Source organism: Ailuropoda melanoleuca, chromosome 2, assembly GCF_002007445.2.
Source record: "Ailuropoda melanoleuca isolate Jingjing chromosome 2, ASM200744v2, whole genome shotgun sequence".
Taxonomy (NCBI): Eukaryota; Metazoa; Chordata; class Mammalia; order Carnivora; family Ursidae; genus Ailuropoda; species Ailuropoda melanoleuca.
In genome coordinates, this window is record NC_048219.1 from 142,174,889 (window position 1) to 142,195,196 (window position 20,308).

At 36.5% G+C, this 20,308-nt stretch overlaps 1 protein-coding gene across 1 annotated transcript in view; it reads right to left on the reverse strand.

The window, feature by feature from the left end:
* SP3 (Sp3 transcription factor) overlaps positions 1–20,308 on the reverse strand; it is a 55,358-nt gene that overhangs the window by 34,232 nt on the left and 818 nt on the right. Inside the window, exons 3-4 of the mRNA XM_034642279.1 lie at positions 19,870–19,992; positions 10,612–11,971 (exon numbers count right to left, since the gene is read on the reverse strand). Coding sequence (XP_034498170.1) covers positions 10,612–11,971; positions 19,870–19,992 — 1,483 coding nt within the window. The remainder of the gene's footprint in view (positions 1–10,611; positions 11,972–19,869; positions 19,993–20,308) is intronic.

A 20,308-nucleotide genomic window follows, 5' to 3' on the forward strand; every position in this document is an offset into this window, starting at 1 on the left:
CTTTCACCTAAAAATTCCACTTCTAGTACTTCCGCATAAGGAAGTAATTAGAAACATGAGCAAAGATTTCTATGTAACAAGAAAAAAATGAGAAATAACCTAAACACCTGACAACAGAGGATTAGTTAAATCATGGAACATCCATAAAAAAATTCTTAGTAATGAAACCAAACAATCATGTAGAAAACTACTGTGGGAAAATACACACAACACATTGTTTGAAAAAAGTTACAAAGCTGTTATGTATATAACCTCAATTTTATCAAGACACTTAATAGTATATAATATACACAGAAAAAAAGACTGGAAGATTATATAACAGAATATAGTATTTTTTTTTCCTGTTTCCTTTTCAGAGCTGTCCTGAATTTCTTTATCTATGACTCCTTTCCTTTGCTACATTTCTTCTCCTTTTCTATTTTCTGTTGGACTGGTAATTTTCTATCTCCTGCCCCAATTTATAAATTAAAAATTGCATTTTTAGGGGCGCCTGGGTGGCACAGCGGTTAAGCGTCTGCCTTCGACTCAGGGCGTGATCCCGGCGTTATGGGTTCGAGCCCCACATCAGGCTCCTCTGCTAGGAGCCTGCTTCTTCCTCTCCCACTCCCCCTGGTTGTGTTCCCTCTCTCGCTAGCTGTCTCTGTCTCTGTCAAATAAATACATTAAAAAAATCTTTAAAAAAAAAAATTGCATTTTTATTCTCTTGATACTTACATCAAAATTTAAATTTCTGCAAAAAAGCTAAAACTATTCTGTATAAAGATTATCCTAAAAATGACAATGACCTTCACCCACACCTGGATTCCTTTGTTTTCATGTTTAGCATTCCATTTCTTTTTCAACAATATAAACATTAACTACCAAGAATAACTGCTACAGATTAAAACACAACTGATAAAATGAGTTCATAATGATATTCCAAAAAAATAAGGAGAATCTCTGATAGAAACTAGGATACCAATTCATTCCAAAACCAGATAAATAAAAGGAATGAATTTAATAGTTTATCCTGCCTTTCTTGTACAAACTACTTTTGGGTAACCAAATAGCTAATGAGGGAAAGTTTTTTATGCAAGATTCAAAGCTGTAACACAAAAGGATTCAGAAAATTAGAAAAATCACCATTTTACAAACCTTAATGAAATACTGAATCCAAATGACAATGAAAAGCTGGTAAAACATTAGCTGAGAAGCAGAGTTGGAGGCACGTCAACCAATAAAATACACAATCCCTGTTTGAATCCTTTTGAACAAAGTAATTCTAAAAAGGCCTTTAAAGTTTTTTAAAATTTATTACTGAACTATAATTAACATAGTGTTATATTAGTTTCAGATGTACAACATATTGATTTGACAATTCTATACATTACTCAATGCTCATCACAGTAAGTGTAGCACCACCTGACACCATATGTTATCACAATATTACTATTTTATACTCCCTATGCTGTACTTTCATCTCTATGGCTTATTTATTTTATAACTGCAAGTCTGTACCTCTTAATCCCCTTCAACTATTAAAAAGACTTTTTTTAATCAGCTGGGAAAAACTAAACATTGCAAGGATATTAGGTAATATTAAAAGATTACTAGAAATTTAGGGCATAGTAAATAATGGTACTGTGCTTATATTTTTAAGAATCCTTATTCATCAGAGCAGGTCTCAAACATTTAATTCTTCTAAACTCATGATCACTTTAACTCTTAAAAATTGCTGAGATGTCAAGGAACTTTTGTTGTGTGAATTACGCCTATCTGGCAGAGGACAGGGTGAGGGAGAATGGCTAACTATGAAGTGGCACATGGGAACTGGTATGAGTGATGAAATGATACTAGATCTTGAGTACAGTGGTGATTACATAACTGCATGCGGTTGTCAAAATGTGCAGAATTATGCATTAAAAAGGATGAATGTAAATTATGTCTTTATAAAAATGGGAAAACTTGTTTAAATATTTCAGGACCTCAAAGGGACTTTGTTTACCTAAGTATATATATCCATTTTACCATATTAGGAATCAAAATTGGGAAAATTTTAAAGCTGTATTTATTAATTTTAAAATAACAAACTCATTAAATGTTAATATAAGTAACATTTTAATGGAAAACCGATTTTCAAAAAAGTAAAAACAGGAAGTTTTTGCAAATCTCTTTAATATCTAGCTTATTAGGAACAACCAGATCTTCATATCTGCTTCTTGTTCAATCTGCTGTGTTATCACACATTGTGTAGACTCAACAAAACTCCACTGTACACTACATATGAGGTGAGAGTAAAAGAGGCAAATAATGTCTTAGTCGTATTATGAGAATAGATATGACCTCACAAACCCCCATGAAAAAGGTACCAGGGGCTCCCAGACCACACATTGAGCATTCCATCAGTATTTTTGGGTAAAATTATACAATTCCTAAATTCTACTTTAAAATACTCCAGCAAGAGGGACACCTGTGTGGCCCAGTTGGTTGATCTCGGGGTCATGGGACTGAACCCCATGGAGGGCCGTGCTGGGCAAGGAGTATGCTTGAGAGTCTTTCCCTTTCCCTCTCCCTACCCCTCTACCCTGCCTCCCCTCTCCCCACATGCACACACCCTCTCTCTAATAAATACAATCTTTAAAAAGAATAAATAAAATAAAATACTCCAGCAGGAATAGAATTTTAAATGGCAGAAATACAGGAAACAAGACTGACAGAATACTGACAAATGTTGAAGCTGAGAGGTGGTTACATTAAGGTTCATTATACATTTTTCTGCTTTTATGTATTTTTGAAATTTCCTATAACTTTTAAAGTTAAAAGTGTTTTATTGTCAGTTAAACTGTTAATTTTGGGTGCCTGGGTGGCTCAGTTAAGTGTCTTGCCTTCAGCTCAGGTCATCATCTCAGGGTCCTGGGATCGAGTTCCACATAAGGCTCCCTGCTCAGTGGGGAGTCTGTTTCTCCCTCTTCCTCTGCCCTTCCCCACTGCTCATACTCTCTAATAAAAAAAAATAAAATCTTTTTAAAATATTAAAAAATACACTTAGTTTTTTAGGCACTTCTGTGATCACTATTATTTCCTCATTTCCCATTCATTTCCTCTGGAAACATTTTTCCACTTAATCCTTCAGCAGTTAGTTCAATAAGGATCTTTGAATAGTAAACTCTCAGGCCTTGAATTAAAATGTCTTCATTACATCCTAACTCTTGAGTAGAAGTTTAATTGCATATAGAATTCTTGAAGGCTGGTTATTTTCTGTTGGTACTATGAAGATATTACTAAACCATCTTTTGGGATCTATGTAGCTGATGACAAATATGCAGGTCTATAATTTCTTGGTAAATAATCTGTCTTTTCTTTCTGCTAAATTTAAGATTACCTTGCTCCATAATTTCAGGGATGAGCTTATTTCTGTTTATCTTACTTAATACCTGGAAGTAAGATTTTCATCTGCAGACTGTATTTCTTCAACACAAGAAAATTCTCATCCATTACCTCAACAAATACTGCTTCTCCTGCCATCCACTCTATTCTTTTTCTAAAATTCCTACATTTGTGGCTCTCAATCTGTATTACAAGTCTCTTGACTACTCGTTCATTATTTCTATGCTTTATTTTGAGCAAATTCCTTAGTATATTACTATTGACTCACTCTTTTTCTAGGTCTAGCCTAATAGTTGTCCTGTTTCCTCCCTTCCCCGGCCCCTCCACAAATTTCTCTATTTTATCTAAGACAATGTTGACAAGACACAACCACCACCAGTAAAAAAGAAAAGACACTGTCAATTAAAAACTGACATGCCATGAATTGTAAGATGTACTCCGATTTCAGAAATACTAAAATGATCAAAAATGTGTTTTAGAAGCAAATGTTTCTCATTTCTAGGGTTTCTGATTGTTTCTTTTACATATCTACCCTTGTTTTACAACTTCTTTTCTAAAAATGCTACAGCTTTATCTCATTGACAATTATAAACACAGATTAAATTCTTCAATAAGTTGTTCTTTCTTTAATATGACATGAATTCATTTCCAAACTGTTGAATTTATTGGCTATCTTTCATAGATTTTATGTTTATCATATATTTTGAAATTTTGGTTTTCAGGCTTGAGTAAAATTCTTCTCTGTATTACAGCTCCATGTCTGGAATTTTTACAAGTGCTTCCACCAAGTCTCTTTGGCCCCAGTGGAGACCCATGTCTTATACTGGCTTTAGAGAAAATACTGGAGATATCACAAACCCAGACACTGAGCTAACAGTTCAATGGTTCAGACTGGTTCAGATGCTGATCACAGATTGCGTTCCTGTCCTCCTATTTCTTTGTGTCTTCTTCTCATTTCTGTTAAGTATAAGCCTCATTTAAGCCACATCTTGGAGTAACAGAGAGCAGCACCATTTTTTTTTAAGCTCTCCTTTAACACAAGGAAAACCTACTCCAGTTTGGTTTTAAGCAGTGAAACTGATCCTTGGCTCTTCCTCATGTGGGGTTACTTTTACCTATATTAATAGATAATTAAATAGGCTATAATTCCTGACCTAAATACTTAACAGGTATGCTCATCCTTATTTTAAAAAAAAAAAAAAAGTAACTAAAAATTGAGCAAAATTGAGGAAAATCTGAATAGGAATGATTTTCCCAGCTCTGAAATAAAAATTTTAGAAATTTTTAGAAAAAAAAATTTTTTAATTTAGTGAAAGACCTTTGCACGCATATACAGTGTACAGATTCCCCCATGAAGAACTCAGAACAAAGCAGAGTATACTATACAATACCTAACTAAAAGGTCCTCAGGTTATGTTTAATAATAAAACTTTAAGGTCTACATAAAACAATAGCTAGACTGGTCTCCTATTTGTGAAAGAGGGCTAAAAGATCTACCAATCACTTTAAAATCATCATGGATCACAGTTATTCACATTTTTTCCCGTGCTTTCTTAGCTCTAAAAAGACTGCATTTCCACCATACACTCCATTTTTCAAACAGGTTTGGCCTTTTAGCAATATCTGTACATTCCTATAATCAGCCAGTTTTGACATGATTCCTTAGACAAAACCAAAACCATTACATTTATTTTTGTTAGAATCGCCAATAAAAATGTTCCAGAAGACATTCCCTCCACTTACCATGAAAAAAAATACATAAGGCTAGTATCTTTCTCCAAAAAATGACAGAAAAAAAAATACATATTGATGTAAATTAAATAGCACAGCATCAAATCAGTGTAGTATAGAAAAACAACAAGGACAACCAAAAAACCAAAAACAAACAAAAAAACCCAAGGGCTGTTGTGAAAGCCTTGGGTCAGTTTGATTCCTGAGAGATTCCCTACCCAAAAGTTAGAATAGTAACAAGATTACTGCAAGAAAGAATTACATTAGATAATATATCTAAAAACACCTAAGTAGCTGGCACATCTCTCTCTCCTTTTTGTCCTTCAATACTTAAATTAACTATAAAAGTTTTAAAAACCCAACTTTTTGCAACACTTCCATTCACTATTAATTTTTTAAAAGCACAGCTACCAATTAGTCCACAACTATGCAGTTTTCAAAGGGTAATGGGAAATTCCAAACATGAGGTTTCTTGCTCTAAAGAAGTAATGATTTCCATAAATCTTTCTTCCTACCTCAACACCTGACTGAATTTTAAATATGCCCAGTCTTAAAGGATAAATCTGTACTTATATAAAACAAAATCTGGTAAAGGACTAAAATCTGAGAGACCGAGTAAGTCTTGGTTTGAATTTTGGGGAAATTTTCTGACTAGAAAAAACTTTGGAAAGCCAGATAAATCCCCCATACTGTCTCTTCCCACGCATTTTCAAATACACAGCAATGGTAGACAAAGTAAGACATCAAAAACAGAAGTTCTCTAAATCAATAAGCATTTTCTCAGTGAAAAAGAAACAAATAAATATCAACAGTGAGTGGGGTTGCAGCTTGGGCCATGATGAGCTGCTCTACATTCCAAGGAAAATGGGGATCTTGTTTCTAAGGGGTAAGAGGCACTAAACATACCCATCACAAGGAGGGGTCCAGAGTCAGACTCACTGCCTTAAACAGGCTGAAGCAGAGGTCATTTTTGTTAAAGGGGAGCTTAAGAAAAACAAAAAGTAAAAGAAATTCCAGAGTCCCAGTAAAAAATCTGTGTCTTCTCATTTATTGTGAAAATTATTACATTATTTCCATACTTATCAAATATAAAAATCCAAACCAATGATGTAAAAGTCTTAAGCGTTTCCTCTAGGCATACATGCTCTAACACAGACAAAAAATTTGTATTCTTATTTTCAGGTAAGACACATCCTAAAGTGATTTATCTTGCTTCTTGCCAATTAAAAAGACAGTATACCAAGGGGCAGTTTTCCTATTACCAACTCTTCCCAAAATTAAAATTTCCTGGGTTTCATTACTAAATATGCTGTTGTGTACTATACAGCATTTATTCTCATTCTCTTTAACTTTTATTTTCTCAAATTTTTTCCCTATTCCTTTAAAATTGGGACAAAATTCACATTTAATGGCCTTCTGCATTGCTTCCTTATTTTACCTTTCCTTGTCACCATTCAATACACTAAATTACCACTTTAAAAAGTGCATTTTAGGGGCTCCTGGGTGGCTCAGTCACTTAAGCGGCAGACTCTTGATTTCAACTCAGGTCACGATCTCAGGGTCATGAGATCGAGGTTTACCTCGGCTCTGCACTGATGTGGAGCCTGCTTAAGATTTTCTCTCTCTCTCCCTCTGCCCCACCCCCACTCTCTCCTTCTTTCTAAAACACAAAACTAAGTTTGTACAGTAAAATTTAAAAAATAAATAGTCTATTTTGTATCTAATTCATACAATGCTGCTATTTTGATAGTATTTTAGAAAGAAATCACTGTACTGAAGTATTTGGTGCTTTCTAACAATCTAATTCATAAATCCACAAAATCACAAATAAATCTCCTAGGATTTTTTAACATGTATAGATCTCCACAACCTTAACTTTGTTTAAGCTTTAAAAACTGATTTCTAGGGGTGCCTGGGTGGCACAGCGGTTAAGCATCTGCCTTCGACTCAGGGCGTGATCTCGGTGTTATGGGATCGAGCCCCACGTCAGGCTCCTCCGCTGCGAGCCTGCTTCTTCCTCTCCCACTCCCCCTGCTTGTGTTCCCTCTCTCGGCTGGCTGTCTCTGTCAAATAAATAAATAAAATCTTTAAAAAAAAAAAAAAAAAGAAAGTCTATCACTCTATCAGTATTCTCAAACTTTGGTCTCAGAACTCCTTCTAAACTTAATTACTACTGAGGTCTCCAAACGCTTTTGTTCATGTAGATTATATATTTTAATATCTACCATATTAAAAATAAGAGAAACTATAATCTTGTTTTAAGAATAATAAATCCATTACATGCTAACACAAATTAACATTTTATGAAAAACTATTATTTTCCAAAAATTTAAACAAAAGCTTAATGAGAAGAAAGACCATATTTTACATTTTTGCAAAATTCTTAAAAAATGTCTAGGCTAAAAGAAAACAACTAGAGTCTCATATTTTGCCTCTGCATTCTGTTTGCAGCATGTGGTTTGGGGTGAAGCACAGAAAGAGTAACTAGTCTTACAAACATGGCTGGAAAAGGAGTAATTCGATTGCTTTTCAGCATTCTTTGATACTATATACCAAACTTGGCAAATGGCAGTTTCTTATAGGTCAGTTGCAGTATAAAACCTGAAACCATATTGATAAACTTTCCACACACTTGTTATTGGTCTATCTCAAACTCTGAATGGATTTTTTTTACCCCTGCATGATTTTGTAACATGAATTGATATTTGACAACTACTGGTTCACTGAATTATCATATAAATTTTCCAAATGCTGGCACATTTCTTTATAATACAGTACCCCCCCCAAATCCCATTTATTAATGTAACTATCCATTTCATCAGAAGAGTATTTTATTAGTAAAAGCTATCAAATTCATAGTAGTAGTTTCGAGTTTTCCAAAATTCTAATTTTCACTGGAAAATCTGTATTTTACCATTGGTAGCAAATACTGTCAGGCTTTTTTCCTTTAAGTAACTGGCTCACTTAATTTATTTTTTTTTTTTGAGAAAATATTTGCTCTTAAATACATGAATCTCTCAATAACCATAGTTTGTCAGTTGTGCTTTCAAGTAAAAACAGTCTTTCATGAAAGTAGCATATAATTCACCTTGCAACTCCTACAACTGCACAATCAAAAAAAATTTTTTTAAGACATCTTATTTTGGTATACAACAGAAATGCTTTGTTGAAGCATACTTCCCATTTTATCACAAAGAATATTACAAAGACAAGCGGCAAGAACAGCAAATCAAAAATACAATGCAATACCACTTCACACCCATTAGGATGGTTACAATCAAAAAGAAAGACAATTATAAATGTTGGTAGGAATGTAGAGAAATTGGAATACTCAATGGTGTAATCCCTTTAGAAAGTCTGGCAGTCCCTCAAAACGTAAACTGTTACCATACAACCCAGCAATTCCACTACTTAGTCTATACTCAAAACAAATAAAAACATGCCCACACAAAAACTGTCCACAAATGTTCACAGCGGCATTATTCATAATAGCCAAAAAGTTGAAACACTGTCCCTCAACCAGATATATCCTGCATTTTATTCATTTACCTTACAGTAGAATATTGTTCAGCCACAAAAAATGAATGAAATACTGACACAGACTATAATACAGATGAACCTTAAAAATATACTAAATCAAAGAAGTCAGGCACAAAAAGCCACAAAATGTATTATTCCACTGATATGAAATAATAGGCAAACCCAGAATAGGCAAATCCAAAGAGGCAGAAAGTAGATTAGTGGTTGCCAGGGGTTAAGGAAAGGGAGGAAATGAGGAGTGACTGCTGATGGGCATAGGTTTTTTTGTGAAAACATTCTAAAATTAGATAGTGGTGATGCTTGCACAAGATTGTGACTACAGAAAAAAAAACAATTATATGAAGAGCGAATTTTATGGTATGTGAATTGTATTTCAGTAAAGCTATTTTTTCAAAAAGGAAATGCAGCACTCAAGGGTCGAGATTTAGTAAAAATAACTTTTCTTTTTTAAGATTTTTTTAAAATTTATTTGACAGAGAGAGAGACAGCCAGCAAGAGAGGAAACACAAGCAGGAGGAGTGGGAGAGGAAGAAGCAGGCTCCCAGCAGAGCAGAGAGCCCAACGTGGGACTCGATCCCAGGACCTTGGGATCATGCCCTGAGCCGAAGGCAGACGCTTAACTGAGCCACCCAGGCGCCCCTAAAAATAACTGTTTTGACTGGCTCATCAAGGTCATTCATTCTTTAGTGAAAATGGCATTTTTCTTTAACTGCAAGTACATGATCATGAAGAATACAACAACTAGTAGTACAGTTTGGTGCCACTAATTTCATTTTTGCTAAGACACAAGCCATCTTAGCCACCATCAGTGAAAATGTCAACACAATGAAAAATGTCAACACAATGAAAACTTTAGTATTAAGAAAAGGAATCTGACATCAAGGACCTCTGAAAGGGTGTCAGGGATCCCCCAAGGGCCCACAGACCATGCTTTGATAATGGGTGCTCTAAACCACTGCTTCGGAAGGCTCAAATGCAATTAAAGGCTTGCCAAGTACAGATCTAGTAAGGCTTTAGAACAACTCTAATTTTCTAAATACAGATGACAAAAATTCTCTAAAGAAAAAACATAATCTCTATTGTGATAGGAATTATTTCAATAAATCAAATTCAAGTGTCCTAATATAAGAGTTTGGAATCTTTGACTTGGTGGAAGGTTATAATAGTAGTACAATCACCACAAGAACCCAAATACAAGAAGTGTAAAACTAAGGATTTAGTGCACAACAAAGCATTCAATAACATATTATCTAAATCAACAACATTAAGGTAATGATACCATCTCTTTTAAACTGTATTATTCAATTTCTGCCAACATTCAAAGAGCAGACTTCTGAAATTTCTACCCATACTATCAATAACAATGTATCTAGCACAGTTCAATTTAATGTTAACTACACACTTGGAAGAATAAACTATCACAGAATCAAAGAATTTTAGGTCTGGGAGGTATCCTAGGATATAGTTACCTAGTTCAATAACTCCATTTTATAAAATGAGAAAACCGAGTTTGCCAGAGAAAACATAATATGGCCACAATCACACAGCTAGCTAGTGGGTGACAACATCAATAGTTTTGGCTCCCTGTGTCATGTTCTCACCATGCCAACCTGACTCCCCACCCAAATACAATGCAAAAATATTTAATTTACATCACAAGAAGCACAACCAAGACACCTCACCTGCCAAATAAAAATTCTGTAATGCTTGACAATACCAATCAGATATGAAAACAAATATAAAATTAAGGAAAAAATACAAATGTATTTATGGCATAATGGAGAAATGAATTCTTGACTTCAAAACTTTCAGGAACAATCTGGAAGACACCTTGATGTCTACTTTTCAAACAAACGTAGGGAAATGTATCATCACCTTTAAAGACAGCCAGATATTGAAAACACCTTAAAGCAAAAAATATCCCTACACGTTAACAAATCACTTATCTATGGCATGACATGACTTAAGACTCACCTGCAGGACTGTCAGCATTCTCTCCTGGGTGTAGCTGTATACCAGTAGAATCTATAGAGTTTACTGTAACTGTCTGTAGATTTGGCAACTGACCAGTGCTTAGACTAACTGGAGTTGAAGTCAAGGCTCCACCTGCTGCAACTTGACCAAGCGTGAGTGTCTGAACAGGCGTCAAAGTTATTTGTTGGGCAGCAGTATTCTGTATTTGCAAATTCTGCAAGTTCTGGACCCCTTGTACTTGAAATGTTTGCCAAGTTATCTGTCCAGAAGGGGTCACTGTCTGTGCCTGAATTAAAAAGGTTCCAGGATTCAGCTGCAACTGAAGATTCTGCAAAGCCTGTTGTGATATATTCTGACCACTGGCTTGCACACCGTGGATTGTCTGTGGTGTAATACCTTGCACAATTTGGGCTTGACTGGTTGGCTGCTGAGACTCTGGAAGTTGTAGATGTTGTACAACAGGCTGTGCTGTAGAAACCTGAATATTCTGAGCCTGTGTCTCTTCAGAAACAGGCGACTGGATATAATTTCCCTGAAGATCTGAAGAATGGACTTGCCCACTAGAAGTAGTCAAGCTATTTGTGTTTTGTTGTAATATACCTGTACTATCTATAGTAACAGGCAACTGTGATGAAGATGATGTTGGCACAAATAAATCTGTATCAGTATTAGTTTCATTAATATCAGGAGAAACCCGCTCACCAGTCCTTTCTGAATTGTCTGAACTATCCATAGCTTGTCCTGTGTTTATCAAATGTCCATCGGCATTAATGCCTGCAGTCATTGTCTGAGAACTGCCCGAGAGTCCCAAAGAATCTAGATCAACACTATTGATTGGTACAAAGGTAATATTTCCTGGCAGACCAAGAGGCACATTAGCAACTACTTGGGTTTGGCCAGGAAAAGGTGAACCACCAATTGCAACTCCCTGAACCTGGACTTGACCAGTCTGTGGTATGAGATTCTGGATATTAGCAGGAGGTGTTCCAGAAGCAAGCAAGGTTTGATTAGAGCCAGGAATGATCTGAATTTGGCCACTTTCTTGATTTATACCCCCATTATCTGAAGAGCCTGTGAAACCAATCTGAACCTGCTGACCATCTGTTGACTGAATCTGTGGTATTACTTGATATTGAACATTGGACACTGTACCATTTGATGAATCTGATCCTGGTGCAACTGAAAATATTTGTTGATTCTGCAAATTCTGAAGGGGAAGGACATACTGCCCACTCGAAGTAGCAGCACTTGGAATCTGTACTAGATTACCAGCTTCATCTTTTATAGTTGTAGGTGTGGCTGACAAAACCTCCCAACGGTTTGGTGCTCCTCCTAACTGTGCAGCAGTCAAATCACCTGTCTGGATAAAGAAAACAAAAAATGTTATGTGATATATGTTTGTGGCATATTTAAACCAGTCCTCAAAAAAAAAAAAAAAATCTAAGAACTGATGGAAATTCTACTACCTGAAATTAAAAATTCTCTTAATAACACAGCAGACTTCAAATACTGAAGCAGTACTATATAAACTACAATAATCATTACTTCCAATTTTGTTAGTTACTGCAAAGATAACCCATGCTATTTGAGCAGGAAAAAAATTTCAAAGTAATCTCTGTTTTATGAACTGGTCTTCTAATTCCTCACCTATGACCTCTAATCCATACAGTTAAATCAATAAAAGTATAACTGGCTAGAAAAGATTATGGACAGCTCAAATATTATCTCAAACACTGAAGAGTTAAAAAAAAATGATAACCTACTAAAATATGTATCACTAATTAGGTACATTATATTTGTATACAGAAAAGAAACATAACTAGTATAGTGTTATCAAGTCATCTGAGTTAGAAAAGTTAAGTTTTGGGGCGCCTGGGTGGCACAGTAGTTAAGCGTCTGCCTTCGGCTCAGGGCGTGATCCCGGCGTTATGGGATCGAGCCCCACATCAGGCTCCTCTGCTATGAGCCTGCTTCTTCCTCTCCCACTCCCCGTGTTTGCGTTCCCTCTCTTGCTGGCTGTCTCTATCTCTGTCAAATAAATAAATAAAATCTTTAAAAAAAAAAAAAAAAAGAGAAGTTAAGTTTTGTGTATTATTGCTGTAAACCTTAAGTCAAACTATTTAAGCTACTCATGCATGGCACGCATTAATGTCCTCCAGAGTAAACTCCTGGCTAAAGCTATTCCATTAGCAAGCCATCAAATTCTTTACTTTTCCCATGAACTACCAAAACAAAAACAAAAACAAAAAATGAGACCTTAAAAATTTTTAACAAGGAAAGATTACTGCCCAGGGCAAAATCACTCCATCTGAAAGGTTCTTCTAGAATCTAAAAGCTGGAGAATACAGACTATGGTTTTACCTACTACTCTATTTATGTTTGCAGTAAGATGATAGACATATATACACTGTGCATTCTGTGACATGATAGAATTCTCAGTTATCATCCTCGTACTTTATGGATTAGACAACATTGGAAAAATACCAACAAAGGAAAGCAGAAAGCAATAAAATCTTACACATCAATGTCAAACAGTAAAAAATTTTTAAGGGAATAAAGTAATGCCTCACACTGGAGCCATTCGTTTAATGCCAAGTACTATGATAGTGATTTATAAGATTATATGATCTACTCCTTACAACAATCCTGTAAGGTAGGTGTTATCACTATCCTCATTTCGCAAATGAAATAACTGAGAAACAAAATCACACAGGTCCCAAACGGCCAAGACAGGATTTAAAACTAGGCCAAGTCTAACTCCAGAAGTCAGGCCTTTAATTCTACACCAAGCTTGTCTCCCACTAAGACTAAGAGTAAAGATATGAGGAATGAGATCCTGTATGAATCACCCTCAAAATAGAGCCATTGCTATGCCACTTCCTTCTAAATCTATATGTAATTTCCTGTGGCTCTGTGTATTACTAGACAATGAAAACATAAGCATATCTAGTCCGGAATTCTCAACATAGGACCCACATCTGGGTTTTAAGAAATCTCTGAATCCTCTAAACGAACATAGCAACTTTTTGAGAAAGTGCAATTGGGGGACAGAGGGATATCTAGGGTTTCATCATATTCTCAAAGGAGGTGTACGACCACACAAAAAGGTTAAGACATACGCTGTTCTCTCAGTATGAACCATTCCACAAAATTTAATACAAATATTATAGAACCAGAAGATTTTAAGAGTTTCTTAAACTACATAATTTTCATGCAGATGCGTAGCTGAAAAGCATGTATTTCAATGGATGAACCACAATTTTTTTTTTAAAAGATTTTATTTATTTGACAGAGAGAGACACAGCGAGAAAGGGAGCACAAGCAGGGGGAGCGGGAGAGGGAGAAGCAGGCTTCCCGCTGAGCAGGGAGCCCGATGCGGGGCTCGATCCCAGGACCCTGGGATCATGAGATCATGACCTGAGCCAAAGGCAGACACTTAATGACTGAGCCACCCAGGTGCCCCTGCATGAACCACAATTTAATGATTCAAGAGATTTGAGCATATCTGCCAAGCTGAAATAAGCATATGAGTAAGATCATGAAATAAACAATCTCTATTTCAAATGGTTCCCAATTTATCCAAGCAGACATACACACTCATGCTACTACTATGTGAATAGTGGTGTGCACTAGCCATATGATCAAAACGCTTTTTGGAAACACAGAAGATGGAAGGAAAAAAAAAGATTTCACACAAGAGATATTTAAATTAATCTCAGAATAAAATTTGTGACTTCACCACAGGCAGCTAGAGGAAAGAGAGATAGAGGCATTAATAAAGGTATAAGAACAAGAGCCAAGGACAAAAGGAAACTCTAAAAAGTGTACAGTTTGGAGTTCAAGAGAGGATCCAGAAAAGGCTCATATTCATAGAGAAAAGTAATGGGCAACAAGACTAGACATTTTTATCAAGGCCTGTAGATAATGGCTTTGTAGATCCTGCTAAGGAGTTTGGACTTCATCCTACAGATAGTAAACGAAAGCTATAAAAGGTTTTTAAGCGAGTGAGTGGTGCAATCAGGCCTGTGTTTTATAAAGATAAAGGAAGGCCCAGTGAAGGAGACTGAAAGAAAGGCGGAAGACACTAAAGAGAGATAAACTGTGGAACCCGGTACAAATGCGTAGGCTTGAACTAAAATAATCATCTTTTAAATACAAACATTTAAACTTATCAAACTCAAATTACTAAAATAAAGACCAGTCACTGAAATTCCATGTCATTCTTTAAATTCTATCTGATACAGGAATTACAAGCCTAGGTCATCTTTCCCAATATCAGAGCAATAATTCATGTTTCATTTCAGTCTCTTGGCATTTTAAATAAAGATATTTACATCTATACTTTATACTGAAATCTACACTAAAGTATAATGTCTAAAATCCAATCTTTATTTTCCTAAGGTGGTTGTTTACCTTGAAGAACTGACTGTTGAATTTTTTTTTTTGAGCACTAAATTTACAATTATTCAACTTATACCAAAGAATACAGTATCTCAGGTAGATCATTTTACAATACTGGCATTTTGTCCTTTTTCATCCTTAAAAAAAAGTCAAATTTGTGGCATCTCAAGTATTACTTTTTTACAAAATTGTAGTAAGGGCAGATATTCAACCACCAGTGAACTGCTTTTTAGTCAAGAAATTCCGTGAAAATAAATACAGCTACTCAAATGACAAATCTGAGTAAGTACTACCCAAGGACCCCTCTCCAGAAGTTAAATAAAAATAAACTATGGTACCACTTTTCCCAACAATGCAGGTCATTAATTGAAGGGAAATCCCCAAACCTAAGACAGCATGATGTATCTCAACTTTTCTGAATAAATCAAGGTGAAAAGCATGTATAAGAAATATTTATGGGGGCGCCTGGGTGGCGCAGTCGTTAAGCGTCTGTCTTCGGCTCAGGGCGTGATCCCAGCATTCTGGGATCGAGCCCCATATCAGGCTCCTCTGCTATGAGCCTGCTTCTTCCTCTCCCACTCCCCCTGCTTATGTTCCCTCTCTCGCTGGCTGTCTCTCTGTGTCAAATAAATAAATAAAATCTTAAAAAAAAAAAGAAATATTTATGAAGCACAAACCCAGAGAAAGGAAAAACAGCAACAAATAATTTAAGCAAAAAAGACAGGCAATAAAAACGATCTTTTAAATGAAATAAATTTACTGTTTTAAAAAATTACTAAGTATTAAATTTTTTAATGGAATTGGAGAGAAAACACCAAGTCAGAAAACTATTAGACTTTCATGATTTTTAAGCTACCATTATGCTTGGGGGAGGGGAGTACATTACACTAGAAAGGAAAGAACTCAGAACTAACTTCTAGTCCTAGCTAGAACCATGGAATTGTATGTGATTTAGAGCAGGACTCAATTTTATGTTAAAAATGGGGAAATTATTACCTTGAGGGCTCATAAGAACCAAAAGAAAGTGTTATGCTTTACAAACTATAAAGCACTATACAATCCTAAGGTAATACTATGATTAGTAAGATTATGAGGACAGAGGATGATCTGAATGCCTAGTACAATTTCTGGCATAGAGATCAGTAAATATTTATCGAATGAATAGTTAAAAGTATTTACTTTAAGATCATTGCAAAGAAAATGATAGAAGTGATCAACAAAACTGACCTTGAGATAGTCTTCTATGAAAAACTCTACACCAATTTTAAGCCTATTTATTTCCATAATTCCACAATAAGCCCCCCAAATTTCCGAACTACAGGAACTTTACTAAGCCCATTCATTTGTAAGAGAAATTTTATCAGCAGCACACCACTAAAAGAGATGAATTAGAAAATCATCTGAGACCAAAGAACAGTTGTAAAAATGTTTGATGTTAGGCTATTGGAAACACTGCAGAAACAAAAGGAGAGAGACATAAAAACACATAACCCAGGCAAGAACTAGTATTTGGTTCAGGTTCAAGATAACCCTCAAGAAAAATCTACCACGGTTTCTCTCAGTAATTCTAATATTCTTATTAGACAACTAACAAAACATCATCTGACATGGAAGTTGGTATTACTGTAAAAAGTCGTAACTGAAGGTACTCTTAAGTCTCCCACTTGTACATAAACACATAATCACACAGGAAAAAGGACCAAAACCAAGAGTAGCCCTGGGACGTTGCTATAGCAATTCATTACAAGGGCATTCTCCAGTGCAACCAGGCATAAAAATGGAGGGGGGGAGGGGTAGTTGAATGGAAAAAAAAAAAAGTCTATCTTCTCAGATAATACCTGTGTTTCCAAAGGAAAAAAGAAATATTCATACCACTTATTGCATAGCATTCAGAAAGGATTATTAACTTCTCAGTTCCCACAAATGGCTTTTTGAAAGCAAGAAACAGGCAAGGACAGTGTTACTGGAAACAAGTGTGAAGCTAAGGTGGAAACAAACTAAGAACCACTCTCAGGCAAATACTCAAGTTTCTTAAAATCTTCAAGGAACCCTGAAGAACTCAAAGCCAATTTCAAGTAAAAACAATTACCCAATTAACTGATTACAATTTAAAGTACAAATGACATAAGCAAATTAATAATCCAGAAATTCATATCAATATGGATTGGACAAACTAATATTACATGAAGGTCTGCATCTTATATTTCCTGATTTATTATTAAAATTAACTATACAACTTATAATAATAAAGTACAAAAAAGAGCCTTGCCATGAAACCAACTTTGGCAGTCCATGCTGTGGGACATTATAGACCTATTCAGCACTATACTGGGAATAACCATTCTTGGCCAGGATCCAGAAAGAACCCATACCATATTATAACAAGTTCTAAACACAAACACGTAAAACAAATCTCCAGTGCAGCTGACTGGCTTTCCAATGCCCTTTTAATCTTAAAATACCAAAGTAAACCAGCACAAAGTTGAATTTTATGTGTATATTTCTACTTGATTTTGAACACAACAACACTATATGCAATGCAGTAGGTACCCTGGATTAGATCCTGGAACAGAAAATGGGAATTAGTGGGGAAGAAAAGGGAAATGAGAAAAAAGTCTGCAGTTTAGTTAATAACACTGTACTATTGTTAGTTTCCTAGTTTTGACAAATGAACTATGGTTATACTAACATTAGGGGAAGCTGGGTGAAGGGTATAAGGTAACTCGCAGTTCTATCTTCCCAACTTTTCTATAAATATAAAATTATTGCAAAATAAAATTTTAAAAAATCACAGCTACAAAAAAAAAAATCACAAAAAAGGCTCTCTACAGACCTCTCATGATTCTCAGTAATTTTGAGTGATTACAGGAAGATTATCTAAGCACATTTTTAAACAGAAAAAAATGCCCATAAAAATCACTTAAATTCTTTCATTTTCTGAGATGTACATGTCTGAAATTCAGTTTTAAACTGGAAAACTAAATTTTCCCACTTGCTAAGGCAAACATATTCAAGACAGTCTTAATAATTTTACTCAGTAAAAAATTTTATGCATGCGTACCAAACATACAAAGAAAAAGTGCTCCTACTGATTCTAGTTCATGTTCATCTGGCGGGAAATGTGATGTCAGTAGAGATTTGGTAGCTGAGAAGGGGGAGTTGAAGAGGCATGGAAACAACCTCCCTACAAGTATATGACCACAGTAGGTAAGACCAGAGACAGTGTTCTATTCCCAGCGCTGAGATTCACAGATACAAGTACATATACATATTTTAACCCATAACTTCCTCCTTCACTTCTACCCTCCCCCATCAGAGAGCTTTATAAACTTGGTAAGTTGCAGTTACAGAAGTTTTTCGTTCTAGTTGAAAATATTGTAAAAGATAAGTACAAGCAATCTGCTTTGCAATTTACTTGTGCAGTGGTTTTTTAAGATAAACAAGTCGATTTGTTTTGGTACTGTGGGGCTAGAGGGATAATTCATAAAAAAGGCTTACCAATCCATAAGTTTGTTTGGAAGTTAACAATGCCTCTCACAAACATAATTTTATGCTTTTACATTTTAATCAGCTTACAAAAGCACAAAACCTAGAATACTTTTAAGACATTAAAACTATTCACATCCCTCTACAGTATAATTTGAAGCACTAGAATTACAAATACAATATTTAACAATGCAACTTAACATTAGCTTCACTTTTAGTGCTAAGACATACCAAGAATTTCCTGCAGACCATGCCAAATATCCTACTTTTTATGTATAGTGACCAATGAAAATACCACTACATGATTCCTATAATCCACCTCAAAAGAAACCACAAATGACTGGGAGAGCTTTTTAGTATTTTAATAAGTATTTAATAAGTTAGCACATCTACATGTTTAACACAACAGCGATTCAAACAGATAAAAATCACAATTAACAGTCTTAAAAATTGTGCCTAGCTAATCTGTATTAAGCCCTCATACAACACACTGACCAGCTCCTCCCCCCTGCCCCCAAACTAAAAACACTACAGAATCCCACCCCTTATCAGACCAATAATCGTAATAAAATGAAAATACAGTTTTGCCAACCAAATTCAACTGTAAGTACAGTATATGTTAGCATGCATGTAAATACAATTTCTCACATGTACTTTTGTTCCTAACACTGGTATTTCATATTCAATTTCAAAAGCCCAAGTATCATCTAAGTACTTCGTCAATTTCAATGGTCGCTAACTGAAGGTTTCACTTACTCCACTAATGAAAAATTCCTGCAAATTTAAGTGGTCTGCAAAAACTAAAATTCAACGATTTAGAACGGCCACTAAAAAAGCACTCACAAAGTGTTCACTGCTGCATACAAAAGGGCAGTTCAGAGTAAGCCTTCATTCCTTTTTTGGTTTCTTTTCAGCAATTTACGATTTAAATCAGTAAGACCTAGTAAGTTCCAGCAAAAAAAGCTCCAGGTTCAAAAATACTAGAAACTAAAGACACTGCCTCTGTAGCTGATACTATCTATGGCCGATAGGCTGTGCTTGAAAATTTTGTAGTGTTCAGCGAAGGAGTTTTCAGCACTGATATGAATTGCTCAAACATCCATTTTGGAGTCCTCTACCCCCGCCCTCTCTGACTTCATTTTGTAGTGAATTTGGATCCAGGCGCCGCAGTGACAATTTAGAGAAAGCCTGGGCTGGCCTCTGATCCACACAGGCATGCGAAAGAGCCCGAAAGGGCGCCCCGGCTGCGCGATCCGTCCGTATCGCGGAAGGCGCGGGTGCCGGGGAGGCCTTTGGGGTTGGCGGGCGCGCAGCAGGCCCGGGATGGCGGGCGCAGGGCCTTGGCGGGGGCGGGGCGCGCGCGAGACTTACCGCTCCGGCGGCGGCGGGGGCCCCGGCTGCGGCAGCCGCCTCCTCCTCGTCGTCGCCCGGCGATGGCGGCCCTATCTTGCTGCAGGTAGCGGCCAGCAGGGCGAGCGGTGACGGCTGAGTGTCCTACCCCCGATGGGCGGGTTCAGAGAGGGAGACAGGGGGAGGGGGTGGCGGTTAGGGCCGGGTCGCCGCTCGCACAGGAAGTGCGCCTCGGTCCTCGCAGGCTGAGCCCGGGCGAGCGCCAGCCCGCGCTCTCCTCCTCCTCCTCGACTCCGGCTCGCGTCCTCCCGCTCGCACGCACACCAACTCCACCGTCCGCGGGAAGGCGGGCGGCGGGCTGCGCGCCGGGCCTCCACCTTCCGCCCGGAACCCACCCCCGGGAGGGCGCACACGCTCACACGCTCTCTCACTCACTCACTCACACACATACACACACACA